This window comes from Leuciscus leuciscus, assembly GCF_965113295.1.
Source record: "Leuciscus leuciscus genome assembly, chromosome: 6".
In the NCBI taxonomy this organism is placed as follows: Eukaryota; Metazoa; Chordata; class Actinopteri; order Cypriniformes; family Leuciscidae; genus Leuciscus; species Leuciscus leuciscus.
In genome coordinates this window covers 33,618,801-33,630,155 of record NC_138730.1, presented here as the reverse complement: position 1 = coordinate 33,630,155, position 11,355 = coordinate 33,618,801, and the positions used below count along the sequence as shown (strand labels likewise).

Below are 11,355 nucleotides of genomic sequence, written 5' to 3'. Positions count from 1 at the left end.
AACGTCTGGAATGCTTCAGATGATTATGTCTGGACAGACTTACATATCAATTACAGACTTGCATATCACATAGGCATACTTAAGCGTGCATAAAAATATGAGCACTGTATATATAATTCATTTACAGCTTTTTATGTGTGTTATCAGTCTGTTGTGGTAACACTGACAAAGGAACAGTGCAAAACAAGCCCAAACATGTAGTTTTTAACTTATATCAGTGTGCTAACACCTGGCAGACTCTTAATAACAGGTACAAGTTGACATCATCCTGCGGTGGAGTCTCGATGATGTCACTGAACAAGCCACGCCTCTCCAGAGCGCAGTAACCGGAAAATACCCATTGGCTGAGGAATGCGACGACGTTAAGGTATGTAACAAACAAACTCTTTAGCGTTTACTTATTGTATTATAGTGTTCTAGGTAGTATTATTAATATTATATAGAATGTTTATTCCGTAATGTGTTTCGTGTGTCAACGTAGACGTAGCTTGCTGGTCGTTTCTTTTACAAGTTAGCCAGATGGCTACTGGCATAAATCAGAGCTTTATTAGATATTTTGAGGATTATCGTAATATACTTATTTCGTATTTGTTTTATGACCGCATTAACCACATTAAATTAGATTTGTTGGTTATGAAACTAACCTCTGAGCTGAAATAAATGGATGTTGTAGTTGTCTTTACCAATTAAGTCATTAAGCCTTGAAACATGTTTTATAGCATAGATGAGATAGATTTAACGGGGATGTAATTTTAGTGCGAGTTTGTACTGCACTACAGTGCTGAGATATTCGCTGTTAAAGGGCCATGAGAAAGAAAGAAAGAAAGAAAGAAAGGAAGATAAAAAAAAACTGGCAACCCTAGTGTATGACTGGTAATGACGTATGTAGGAATAGATTGTCCACACTCTGCACATGGAAGTTCTCATTCCCATGTCAGTTTGAAATCCAACATCCTGTGAGGTCAAGAGTAAATACCGAAGCATGTGCACTCTTCAGAACAGTTACAAACCATTTATAGTCATTGTCAATAAAGTGGTCTAGTGGTTTGATGAAGTCAAATCCATGCAACTAAACTAGTCCTATAACAAGCACTATTTCTGGTCATTTTCTAATAGATTGTTTAATTTGAAGTCAGCAAATCATGGCTGGCTTCAGGCAGGAGGATGTGGAGCTGTGCTATGAAATGGGAGAGGAGTTAGGAAGGTAAGAAATGCCATTTCTCTTCTTAAAACTCTGTAAAACTAGTTTAACCTGACTTAAAATGGTCTCACACATAGTGGATAAAACAAAGATTGAGGTTAAAAGTAGCTTAAGATCTTAATGTTTGGTTTAAGCACAATAATTATGAAAGAGATTTATATATAAGGTAAAATGAATACATCATAATGTTTGGCACTGAGTTGCAAACGCAACGTAGTTTTTGTGCTTATCAGTGAAGTATATAAACAAACGTCATGAGAGTCCTGCAATTTAAAAATCCCCAGCACAGTGAATTAATCATCTGCAAACACTGAATCAAGTCCTGCCTTTCTTCCTATATATGGACGTGAAGGTTTCTGTTCTGTGCTGCTGCAGCATGACATCACTGCTTTACAATGAATATGCTCGCTCTCTGAGCCTGAGCACAGCTGTAGTGCAAATGAGACTACAGATGAGCCAAAGAAGAGCCGTCAGAGGAGTACTTTAACCACACAACATTTTATCAGACTTTTATAGTTCTCATTGGTTACATTATGCAGCATTTGTACCATTTAACTAAAGGAGTTACTCTTACTACTTTAGAAATTTACTACAGATTGTTTTTGTGGAATGTACAGTTGTAATATAAATTATTCAACCCTCATTGCTAATCAGGTTTATTGGCAAAATGTACAGACTTTCAGCTGTTTGCAATTAACAAATCAAACAAAAGTATTTGAAACAGCTCAACACAACAAATATATTTAAAATGGTTTCCCCAAATTCAACTGAAAATGCAACTTATAATGACTTCTGCTGTCTCAAAATTATTCAACCCCTTCATGGCATGCATCTTTAGTACTTGTACCGCTTGTACTTAGTACTGCTGCAAACGAGATGTATAACCAGACACCAGCTTATGGCAGCGTTTCTGAGGAATCTTGGCCATGAACAATGGCCTCCAGTTCAGTAATATTCTTGAGTTTGCGCAACCGCCTTCAAATCCCACCAGAGATCTATGGGGTTCAAGTCAGGTGACTGATGGCCACTGTAGAATCTTCCAGGACTTCTTCTGTAACCAAGCCTTGGTGGAATTTGTGGTATGCTTAGGATCATTTTCCTGTTGGAAGTTTCAACGATGCCCAAGCTTCAGCTTCCTCACTGACAGAATGATGTTTTCTCCTAGGATTTCCTGATACTTCAGTGAAATCCATCTTGCCTTCCACACGCAGCAGGTTTCCAGAGGCAGAGGATGCAAAGCAGCCACAGAGCATCACTGAACCCCACCATGCTTTTGGGTCAGTAGTGGTGTATGTCTCGGAGTTCTGGCATGCGTTTAGTACGTGCCTTACTGTGCAGCTGAAACCTCAGTGCCTGCAGTCTTGCTGCAGGTCTTTTGCAGTCACTCAAGGGTTTTTCTGAACCTGCCTTCTCAGAAATCTGGTTGCAGCCATTGATTACTTCCTTTTTCTGCCCCGTCTAGGTAGTGCAACCACTGTTCCTTTAACTTTGAACTTGCAAACTATGCTTCCCATTTAGTGCCTTAGCTATCTTTTTGTATCCTGTTCCTTGTTTGTGAAGGGCGATGATATCTTCTCTCAACTTTTTGTACCAATCATTTGACTTAGCCATATTTATAACATGCAGTCAAATGTGACGCACAACAAACCGAGTCAGTTCAGATATTTCATGTGTTCTAGTTCCAGCACACCTGGTGCAACTAATGAAGCCCTTGATTAGTCACATAAGGTGTGCTTAAGACAACACTGTTTTGATTTGTGCCTTTTGTGAGGGATTTCATTCAGGGGGGTTAATAATTATTGCAAAAGTCATTAAAAGTTGCATTTTCAATTGAATTTGGGGAAACCACTTGAAACATTTATTGTGTTGAGTTATTTGAATTACTAACTTTTGTTTGATTTGTTCACTGCGAACCGCTAAAACTCTGTAAATTGTCAATAAACCTGATTTGCAATGGGAGTTGAATAATTTCTATTACAACTGTATGAACTTTCATTCAGTGTAGTGCTTTTTTTGCACACATTTCATATACATATCATCTATATGCAAAATATGTCCTTATTTTCTATCAAATTTAAATTATAAAAATATCATCATGATCACTGTTTCCTCTTTTCCTTTCTTTTTGCCATTGCCGTTGTAACACGTTTCATAGTGGACAGTTTGCCATTGTGCGTAAATGTAAAGAAAAGAGCTCCGGAACAGAATATGCCGCCAAGTTTATCAAGAAGAGACGTCTGTCATCCAGTCGACGGGGCGTGAGCCGAGAGGAGATCGAGCGAGAGGTGAACATCCTCCGAGAGATTCAGCACAGCAACATTATTACCCTCCACGACATCTTTGAGAACAAGACCGACGTGATCCTGATCCTGGAGCTGGTGTCTGGAGGGGAGCTGTTTGACTTCCTGGCTGAGAAGGAGTCGCTGACCGAGGAGGAGGCCACGCAGTTCCTCAAGCAGATCCTGGATGGAGTCTACTACCTACACTCTAAACGCATAGCACACTTTGACTTGAAGGTGAGCACTAGTATGTTTTGTTTTAAGATTTGCTATTGATTAATGTAGATGCTGGATCAGTCAAAATGTTTCGTTTCAAATTTTAATTTTCAAATAAGGGTGAAATGTGTCTCATTAACATGGAAACATTTACTACAAAAGTCTTGAATGCACTTTGTTTTCAGCCTGAAAACATAATGCTGCTGGATAAAAATGTGCCGAACCCCAGAATCAAATTGATAGATTTTGGAATTGCACATCAGATTAAGGATGGAAACGAATTTAAAAACATCTTCGGAACTCCTGAGTTTGTTGGTGGGAACCTAAGTTTATTATAACATTGAATTATATTTTTACTTATTATAAGTGTATTAGGAATCCTAATTTAATTTGCAATATCTTTTTTTCATTTGTAGCACCAGAAATTGTGAATTATGAGCCCCTTGGCCTGGAGGCAGACATGTGGTGAGTCATAAACATCAATAGCCATGTTATCGCATAAAAAACACACTGGATGGAAACGGCAAGATGCTCATAAATTCTTAAAAAAAAAATCATAAAAAATAACTTATGCGCTCAATTGAGTCAGGTAATTTTTTATCTGATAAGGCGGCGTGCCCATAAACTACAATAGAAACAAAAAAACTAACATGACTTTGCTAACTAACATGACAACAGAGGATGTGATTGGATAGCTGGACTAACCAGCGGATCAGTTTCATTGCACAGCATCTCAATGTTGTTTTAGTTATTCTTAAATGAAATTTCAAATTCTGTCTTCAAAATGATTTGGTATAATGACCTCCCAGAAGTGCATCCGAACCCAAGATAACATGACAGCATTTATTGCGTTTCGTCTGTGTGTTCTGAGGCGCAAGACATTTATGATGTAGGATAAAAGAGACACAGTGGCTTCTCTGATTGCAGCAACTTCCATTTTATCACATATATATCACCAGGAAGTGATGATTTTGTTCTCTTGGGGCTTTATTTGCAAATGTTTTATAGATATTCCAATTTTGTTAAATGTGCAACTTTGGATGGAAATGTAGCTAATAATGGATATAAAATATTGTTTAGGTTGTGAATGCATAATATTTACTTGCTAATTTTTGCTTGGAATTAATTGGTTTTCTTGTGATTTTCTTTGCTGCAGGAGCATTGGAGTTATCACATATATACTGTAAGTAATCATCATGGATATGGCTTGTTTGGCTGCATTGATTTCATGCTTTTTCCACACCCAGGTCAGGTGATACCATTGTACTTTGCTTAACAAATATTAATGCATTATTAATGCTCTTTAGCTTGAGTGGTGCTTCTCCGTTTCTTGGCGAGACCAAACAAGAAACACTTACCAACATTTCAGCTGTCAACTATGACTTTGATGAAGAGTACTTCAGTAACACAAGTGAGCTCGCCAAGGACTTCATTCGCCGACTGCTGGTCAAGGATCCTAAGTTAGTATAATCCAGTGTTATTACTAAAACTATTAGAAATGATATAATAAAATAAAATATAAATATAAGATAATTCAAATAATTAAAAGTTTATTTATTAAAATTACTAAAAGTAAATAAATAAAGATCAATGGAAAATTAATAATGACAAAAGCACATTAATATTTCATAACAATCACATAACAAAATTAAAATGAAAAATGAAAATGCTCATTCAAAATGTTAGTAAATTCTATGAATAATACTCAATAACACTGGTATATTATTATATTATTAATAATGAATTCAATATTTGCTTTTAACATTCAGGAAGCGAATGACAATCGAGGACAGTCTCCAGCACCCCTGGATCAAGGTTCGAATGTTTCTCTTTCCCTCACTTTTGAGTTGTCACCATTTGTTCTTTGCTTGACTAGCTCTCATCCCATCGTCCCCTACAGGTGATTAAGAGGCGTAACGTTCGACCTGAAGAGAGCGAGCGCAAGCCGGAGCGCAGGCGTCTGAAGACCACCCGTCTGAAGGAGTACACTATCAAATCCCACTCCAGCATGCCTCCTAACAACACCTACATCAATTTCGAGCGCTTCTCGCAGGTCATGGAGGAGATAGCCGCGGCTGAGGATGGCCTACGAGAGCTGGAGAAGAACCAGCGCTCCTGCGGGGAGGATGTGGCCGCTCTGCTCTCCATCTATGAGGAGAAGGAAAGCTGGTACAAGGAGGAGAACGAAAGCATCGCTGCAGATCTCAATCAGATCAAACAGGAGCTGCAGAAAGCACAAGCCCTGCGCAGACAGAGCCAGGAGGAGACCAGAGCCGCCATGCTGTCGGCCAATGCGCTCAAACGCAAGTTTGGTCGGTTGGAGAACCGCTATGAAGTGCTAGCTGAGCAGATGGTCTCTGAGGTGCGCTGGGTGGAGGAGCTGGTGCGCTCAATTTCAGCTGAAAATGACACGCACAGCAACAGCATGGCTTGAGCTGCTCAATTTGCTTTCAGAACGCAACAACTATTTAATGTCTTTGCTTGGTGTGTGCAGGGCCGATATAGAGCATTCAACTTTGAAATAAGCTTCATGTAAGCCTGTAGGGTTCATGTTACTCTTAGAAAAAAAGTTAAATAAATTTTTATTTTACATTAAAGGCTAAGTGAGGGTGTGCATGCTTTAAAGGGATACTCCACTTTAAAATGAAAATGCTGTCATCATTTACTCACCCTCATGTTGTTTCAAACCTGTATGAATTTCTTTCTTCTGCTGAACAGAAAGGAAGATATTTAGAAGAATGTCAGTAACCAGACAGTTTTTGGTACCATTGACTTCCATAGTATATTTTTTTCCTACTATGGAAGTCAATGGTACCAAAAACTGTCTAGTTACTGACATTCTTCTAAATATCTTCCTTCCTGTTCAGCAGAAGAAAGAAATTCATACAGGTTTGAAACAACATGTGGGTGAGTATATGATGACAGAATTTTCATTTCAATGTGGAGTATCCCTTTAAGAATGGCCTGTGCATCGCAATATTCTTATGTGATGCCGGACTGTTGCAGCTAAAGCAAACATTTCGCATTTTCACTCGCCACCTCACAAATATACATGCTGGATCGGTCGATTATAAAACGTTTATTTACTACTTGAGTATCAGTTACAGCAGTCAAAGCATTTTAATGTACATTGGGAGTAATGCACTACACAGTCCTCTATGAGGAATTGAATAATCGCTTTTGCTTTTGCAGTTGCTTTTGTTTTGCTGCATGTCTGCTTTTCCTATGCAAATCAAATTCTAATTTTATGATATGAGACAAATGGAATGACTTCTAAACATATAAAAGTCCTAAATGCTGTCTTTAATGAGCTGTACATATATATCAGCTTGGTAAGCTGCTTATCTATAAATAGGATTTAATAGGATAGTTCACTCAAAAAGGAAAAATCATTTATTCACCAAACCTGTATTATGCTCCAAATCTGTATTTCTTTCTTCTGTGGAACACAAAATATATTTAGAAAAATGTCTTGGGTGTTTATTTTTTGTCCATACAATGAAAGTCAAAATTGTTTTGGACCACATTGACTTTCATAGTATTTGCTGAATCGTTTTTAAAAACGAACTCTTCCACAGAAGAAAGAAAGTCATACAGGTTTGGAACAATGTGAGGGTGAGTAAATTATGACGGAATTTTTATTTTTGGGTGAACTATCCCGTTAACAATATTCTTTTGCATAAAACACTTCAAACATTCAATTTTTTTGTATGACATTCCATATGCAAATGAGCATCATTATCTCTTACAGGAAATGGTTGTGGCCATTTGTAGTTAAGTCATAGCAATAATCTTATCTGTTTGATTACAGTACTGTGCCCATTTTTATGTTGTTTTATTTACGACAAATTTATATATATATATCAGAAAAGTCCATTCAAATAAAAGAATTGAAGACAAATACAGTCACAGTGTCTTTATTAGGTGTGTGTGTGGGCTGAGGAGTGCACTGGGAGGTCAAGTGTAGTGTTTTATAAATCTGAGCATTTGTCATATACGCTTCAACTTAATTTTCAACATGTCTAGAGATGTTGAAAGTTCCAGAGTTTTAACTAAACAGGATTTTTCCATCTCCATTGTAAGATAATTATGTTTTGTTAAACACATAAACATTTGGATTTTTGGGGTCTTGTAGATGCCACTGTTTACTTTGAAATTTCAAACCACAGGGCAGAATATTCTGAGAACCCTTAACTTCCCATGAGATGTGGTGACATAAATAAAAGTGCATGTCTTTCTTTGGCTCTGGCATCAACTTGTGCTTTTAGGTTTTTCTTATTTTTTTCTTAACCCTCTACTGCACGGTGTTGCCATATGGCAACATACCCTTTCTTTGGACATTTCTTGAAATTTGAAAATAAATATGAGCTCTGATTGGTCTTAAATTCATGGTAGAACCTGGTGGTAAAAAATTATATGATTTGATGACATCACATGACACTACACACCCTTGCACTGTCATTCTTTTCACACACTTTTGATGACTCCAGTAGCTGAAGAAGTGCTCGTGAATATGTGAAGATTTTCCTCAATTTTTCATATTTCTTCAGAATTAAAAAATTACATCAAGCATCTGGGATAAGTTCTAATCTTTTTTCAATCATTGTCACATTGTTTTGATACTACTATTACCTTTTTATTCAATAAAATAGGTATGTTGCCATATGGCAACATTGTGCGGTAATGGAACAATATTTTGCCCATGCTAATGCAGAGTAGCTTTGTATGAATGACAATGTATGGATGCACTGATATAGGTGGATGGTTGTATTCTACTCATATATTTATATATATTTGTATATATTTATAAAGTAAAAGTAAAGTCAAATATATATATATATATACGCTTATTTTGTTTAGAAAATGAAGCCGCCAGTGTTCTATGGCAAGGCTGAGAGGAGGGCTGAAATGTACAGGGTACAAGTGGTTATACCATCTCATGAAAGTGAGGATGAGCTAGGGATCAGTGACGAGGAGTATGAGAGGCAGGCAGAATTAGGCCTAGTAGACTCAGAGGATGAAGAGACAGGTATCTATTCCGGTATGTTCAACATTCAGGTTACATGTCGTCCTTTGCACAGTGTTGAGCTGATGTTGGGAAAGGTGTAAAGTAGATCAAGAATTTGAGGTTTTTGTCATTCCAAAATCTGTATGGTGAACAAAAAATAACCACATACACAAGTCGCTGTGCAGTCCCCATGCACATGTGCACGCACGCACACACACACACGCAAAGGCATAAACACATGCATGTTCTATCATCTATGAATTTCATGTCTTTTGGGAGAAAACACATCAGGCTGTTCCATTGTCGCACAATGTTGCTTATGGCAACGCACCCAAAAGTACCCCCCGAAAAATAAAAAAATATTAAAAAAATATAAATATGTTAATTTGAGTCTATTTTATATATAAAAAAAACATTGTAACATTTTTTTCCATGATTGCATAATAATGCGTGCAGTAGAGGGTTAATTTATTATATCACCAAGTTAATTTAATGGGGATAATTCAACCAAAAACGAAAATATAATGTAATTTTTTTCTCACTGTCATGTCATTTTAAACATAAATGTCTTTCTTTGCTGTAAATGGGTGAAAATGTGGTTTGAAGGCTTTGAAACACAAAAAAAGGATTTTGAAGAATGTTATTTATTTAAAGAATATTATATTTAAAGACTGTTTTGTCAAAAAAAAAAAAAAAGAAGAAAGTCAGTGGGGTCCAAAAAACATTTTCAAAAGAAATTTTCATTTGTTTTGTTTGACAGAAGAAAGAAAGTCATACAGGTTTGAAACGACATGACATGAGTGAGGAAATGCTGACAGAATGTTCATTTTTGGGTGAACTATCCTTTTTGTCAGTCTATCCCACCATATTCATCTCATACCGATTAAGGCATTATGGGGCTTTACCGTGATTTAAGAACCACAATGCCATGAGCACATGGAAGAAATGTCTCCAGGGAAATAATGGATGTTTTTTTAAAACAGTGATGTGTAATTATTCCTCAGAGCACTGATAAGGTCCTTAAAATAACAATGTAGATATGCTGACGTAGCTTCCACTCACATCCAGAGCTCTAGACTCGCAGCCCAGCCTCAGTGAACAAAACGCAGCTGGTTCAACCCTGATTCCTGGTTCAAACTTTCCTCGCTGCGACGCCAGACAAAAGAAGGTCAGTGTAGTCTGTGTCCTACTACATCATCTTTCTCAGGATGGCCAGATCCAACTTGGCCCAGAACACCTGTAACTGGATCACGGCTCTCCTCACGTTGTGGTCCATGGTCTCTCTGATTGTCATTGTGGTTTGGGCCACCTGGCCTCCCTTGGCTAGCCTTGCACAATGCAGAGAAGCACATCGGGCCTTAATTGAAAAGATGGAGGGAGCTAAAGTGATGAAGGAAAAAGAGCACAATGTCTTGAAATCTGCACTGCAACTGAGCTCTAAAAACCAGACCAGACTGCAAGAAGAGCTGGAAAGTATTCTAGAGAGCCAGAGGGAAACCAATGCATCTCTAACCGAGACTCTGCAACTCCAAGTGAGTATCAAAAAGTGATAAATGTGTTTTAAAATGTCTGTGCTGATGCTATAAAACAGGAACTGATTAAGTGTCCCAATGATTCATTTAATTGTTTTGTTTTTTAAAAGATGGTAATAGGCCTACCGATTTTATTGGATTTTTTGTTTCTATAGATGATCCTAAAGGAAAATGTAACAGCTTTGGAAAATCAAAGACTCAGGCTCCACAATGAACATGCAAGACTTTTTTCAGAGCTGGCTCAACAAGAGGGTAGGAAAACCTAATATGGGAATATTTCTCAAAATGATAAAGTTGGAGCAGCCAAAGACGTCTGCATGTTTTTACATGAGACCATAATTATGTTTTGAGATAAGGAGTAGGCTATATGAAATTGGCTATTCTAAGTGCGCCTTCCAGACACACACACACACACACACACACACACACACACACACACACACACACACACACACACACACACACACACACACACACACACACACACACACACACACACACACACACACACACACACACACACACACAACACTGATATATTATATATAACGCTGATAACATTTAGTGTTTTGTTGTTGTTTTGCTTAGCGCAGCTCTTAGTGAGACTCTGTGGGTGAATCTGACCAGTGAATCGCATCATTTGGATTCGTGTGAGGCTTTACGGGATGCCGCCAACAGTCAGCAGATGGCAGCAGAGAGTCAGAGGAAAGCCTGTGAATATAAAACAACTTACCTTGTCAAGCAAATGTGAGTGATTATAATCCAACCGTATAGACACAAGATGTTTATTTTACAGTGAACTGTTTCCTTTATTTCCTTATCCATTTTGCAGAGAGAACTGCAAGGTTAATGGGTGAGGAACCGAAGACTTCCAAAACAACTGACGAAAACTGCCACAGACAACGACCACAAACCTCTTTCGACTAAATATAGCTCCAGTCCTTAGCTTATAAATATATGGAAAGTGCTTTAAAGTATTACTGACAAAATGTCCTTTATAACGAGACATTCTGAGATATTTTTATGGTAAAGTGAAATAAATAATGTAATAATAGTAATAATAATAATAATAATGTTGTTGTGTGAATAAAGTTTGGAGGACATGGAAATATGACTGAT

The 11,355-nt window shown here is 37.5% G+C and overlaps 1 protein-coding gene across 1 annotated transcript; it reads left to right on the top strand.

The window, feature by feature from the left end:
* The first annotated feature begins 242 nt into the window (after positions 1–242).
* dapk3 (death-associated protein kinase 3) lies at positions 243–7,597 on the top strand. Its single transcript, XM_082172820.1, has 9 exons — positions 243–367; positions 1,117–1,204; positions 3,357–3,717; positions 3,882–4,011; positions 4,113–4,161; positions 4,853–4,879; positions 5,004–5,156; positions 5,466–5,511; positions 5,597–7,597. Exons 2-9 carry the CDS (start codon positions 1,143–1,145, stop codon positions 6,128–6,130), a joined length of 1,362 nt encoding a protein of 453 aa, XP_082028946.1. The 5' UTR covers positions 243–367; positions 1,117–1,142; the 3' UTR covers positions 6,131–7,597.
* Positions 7,598–11,355: the final 3,758 nt, after the last annotated feature.

What these genes read in the sequence shown, in the direction of transcription:
- dapk3 (XM_082172820.1), top strand. Translation starts at nt 1,143, where the DNA reads ATGGCTGGCTTCAGGCAGGAGGATGTGGAGCTGTGCTATGAAATGGGA. An exon ending in CTGCTGGTCAAGGATCCTAA is followed by an intron (nt 5,157 to 5,465) that starts GTTAGTATAATC and finishes TTTAACATTCAG; the next exon opens with GAAGCGAATGACAATCGAGG. An exon ending in TCCAGCACCCCTGGATCAAG is followed by an intron (nt 5,512 to 5,596) that starts GTTCGAATGTTT and finishes CGTCCCCTACAG; the next exon opens with GTGATTAAGAGGCGTAACGT.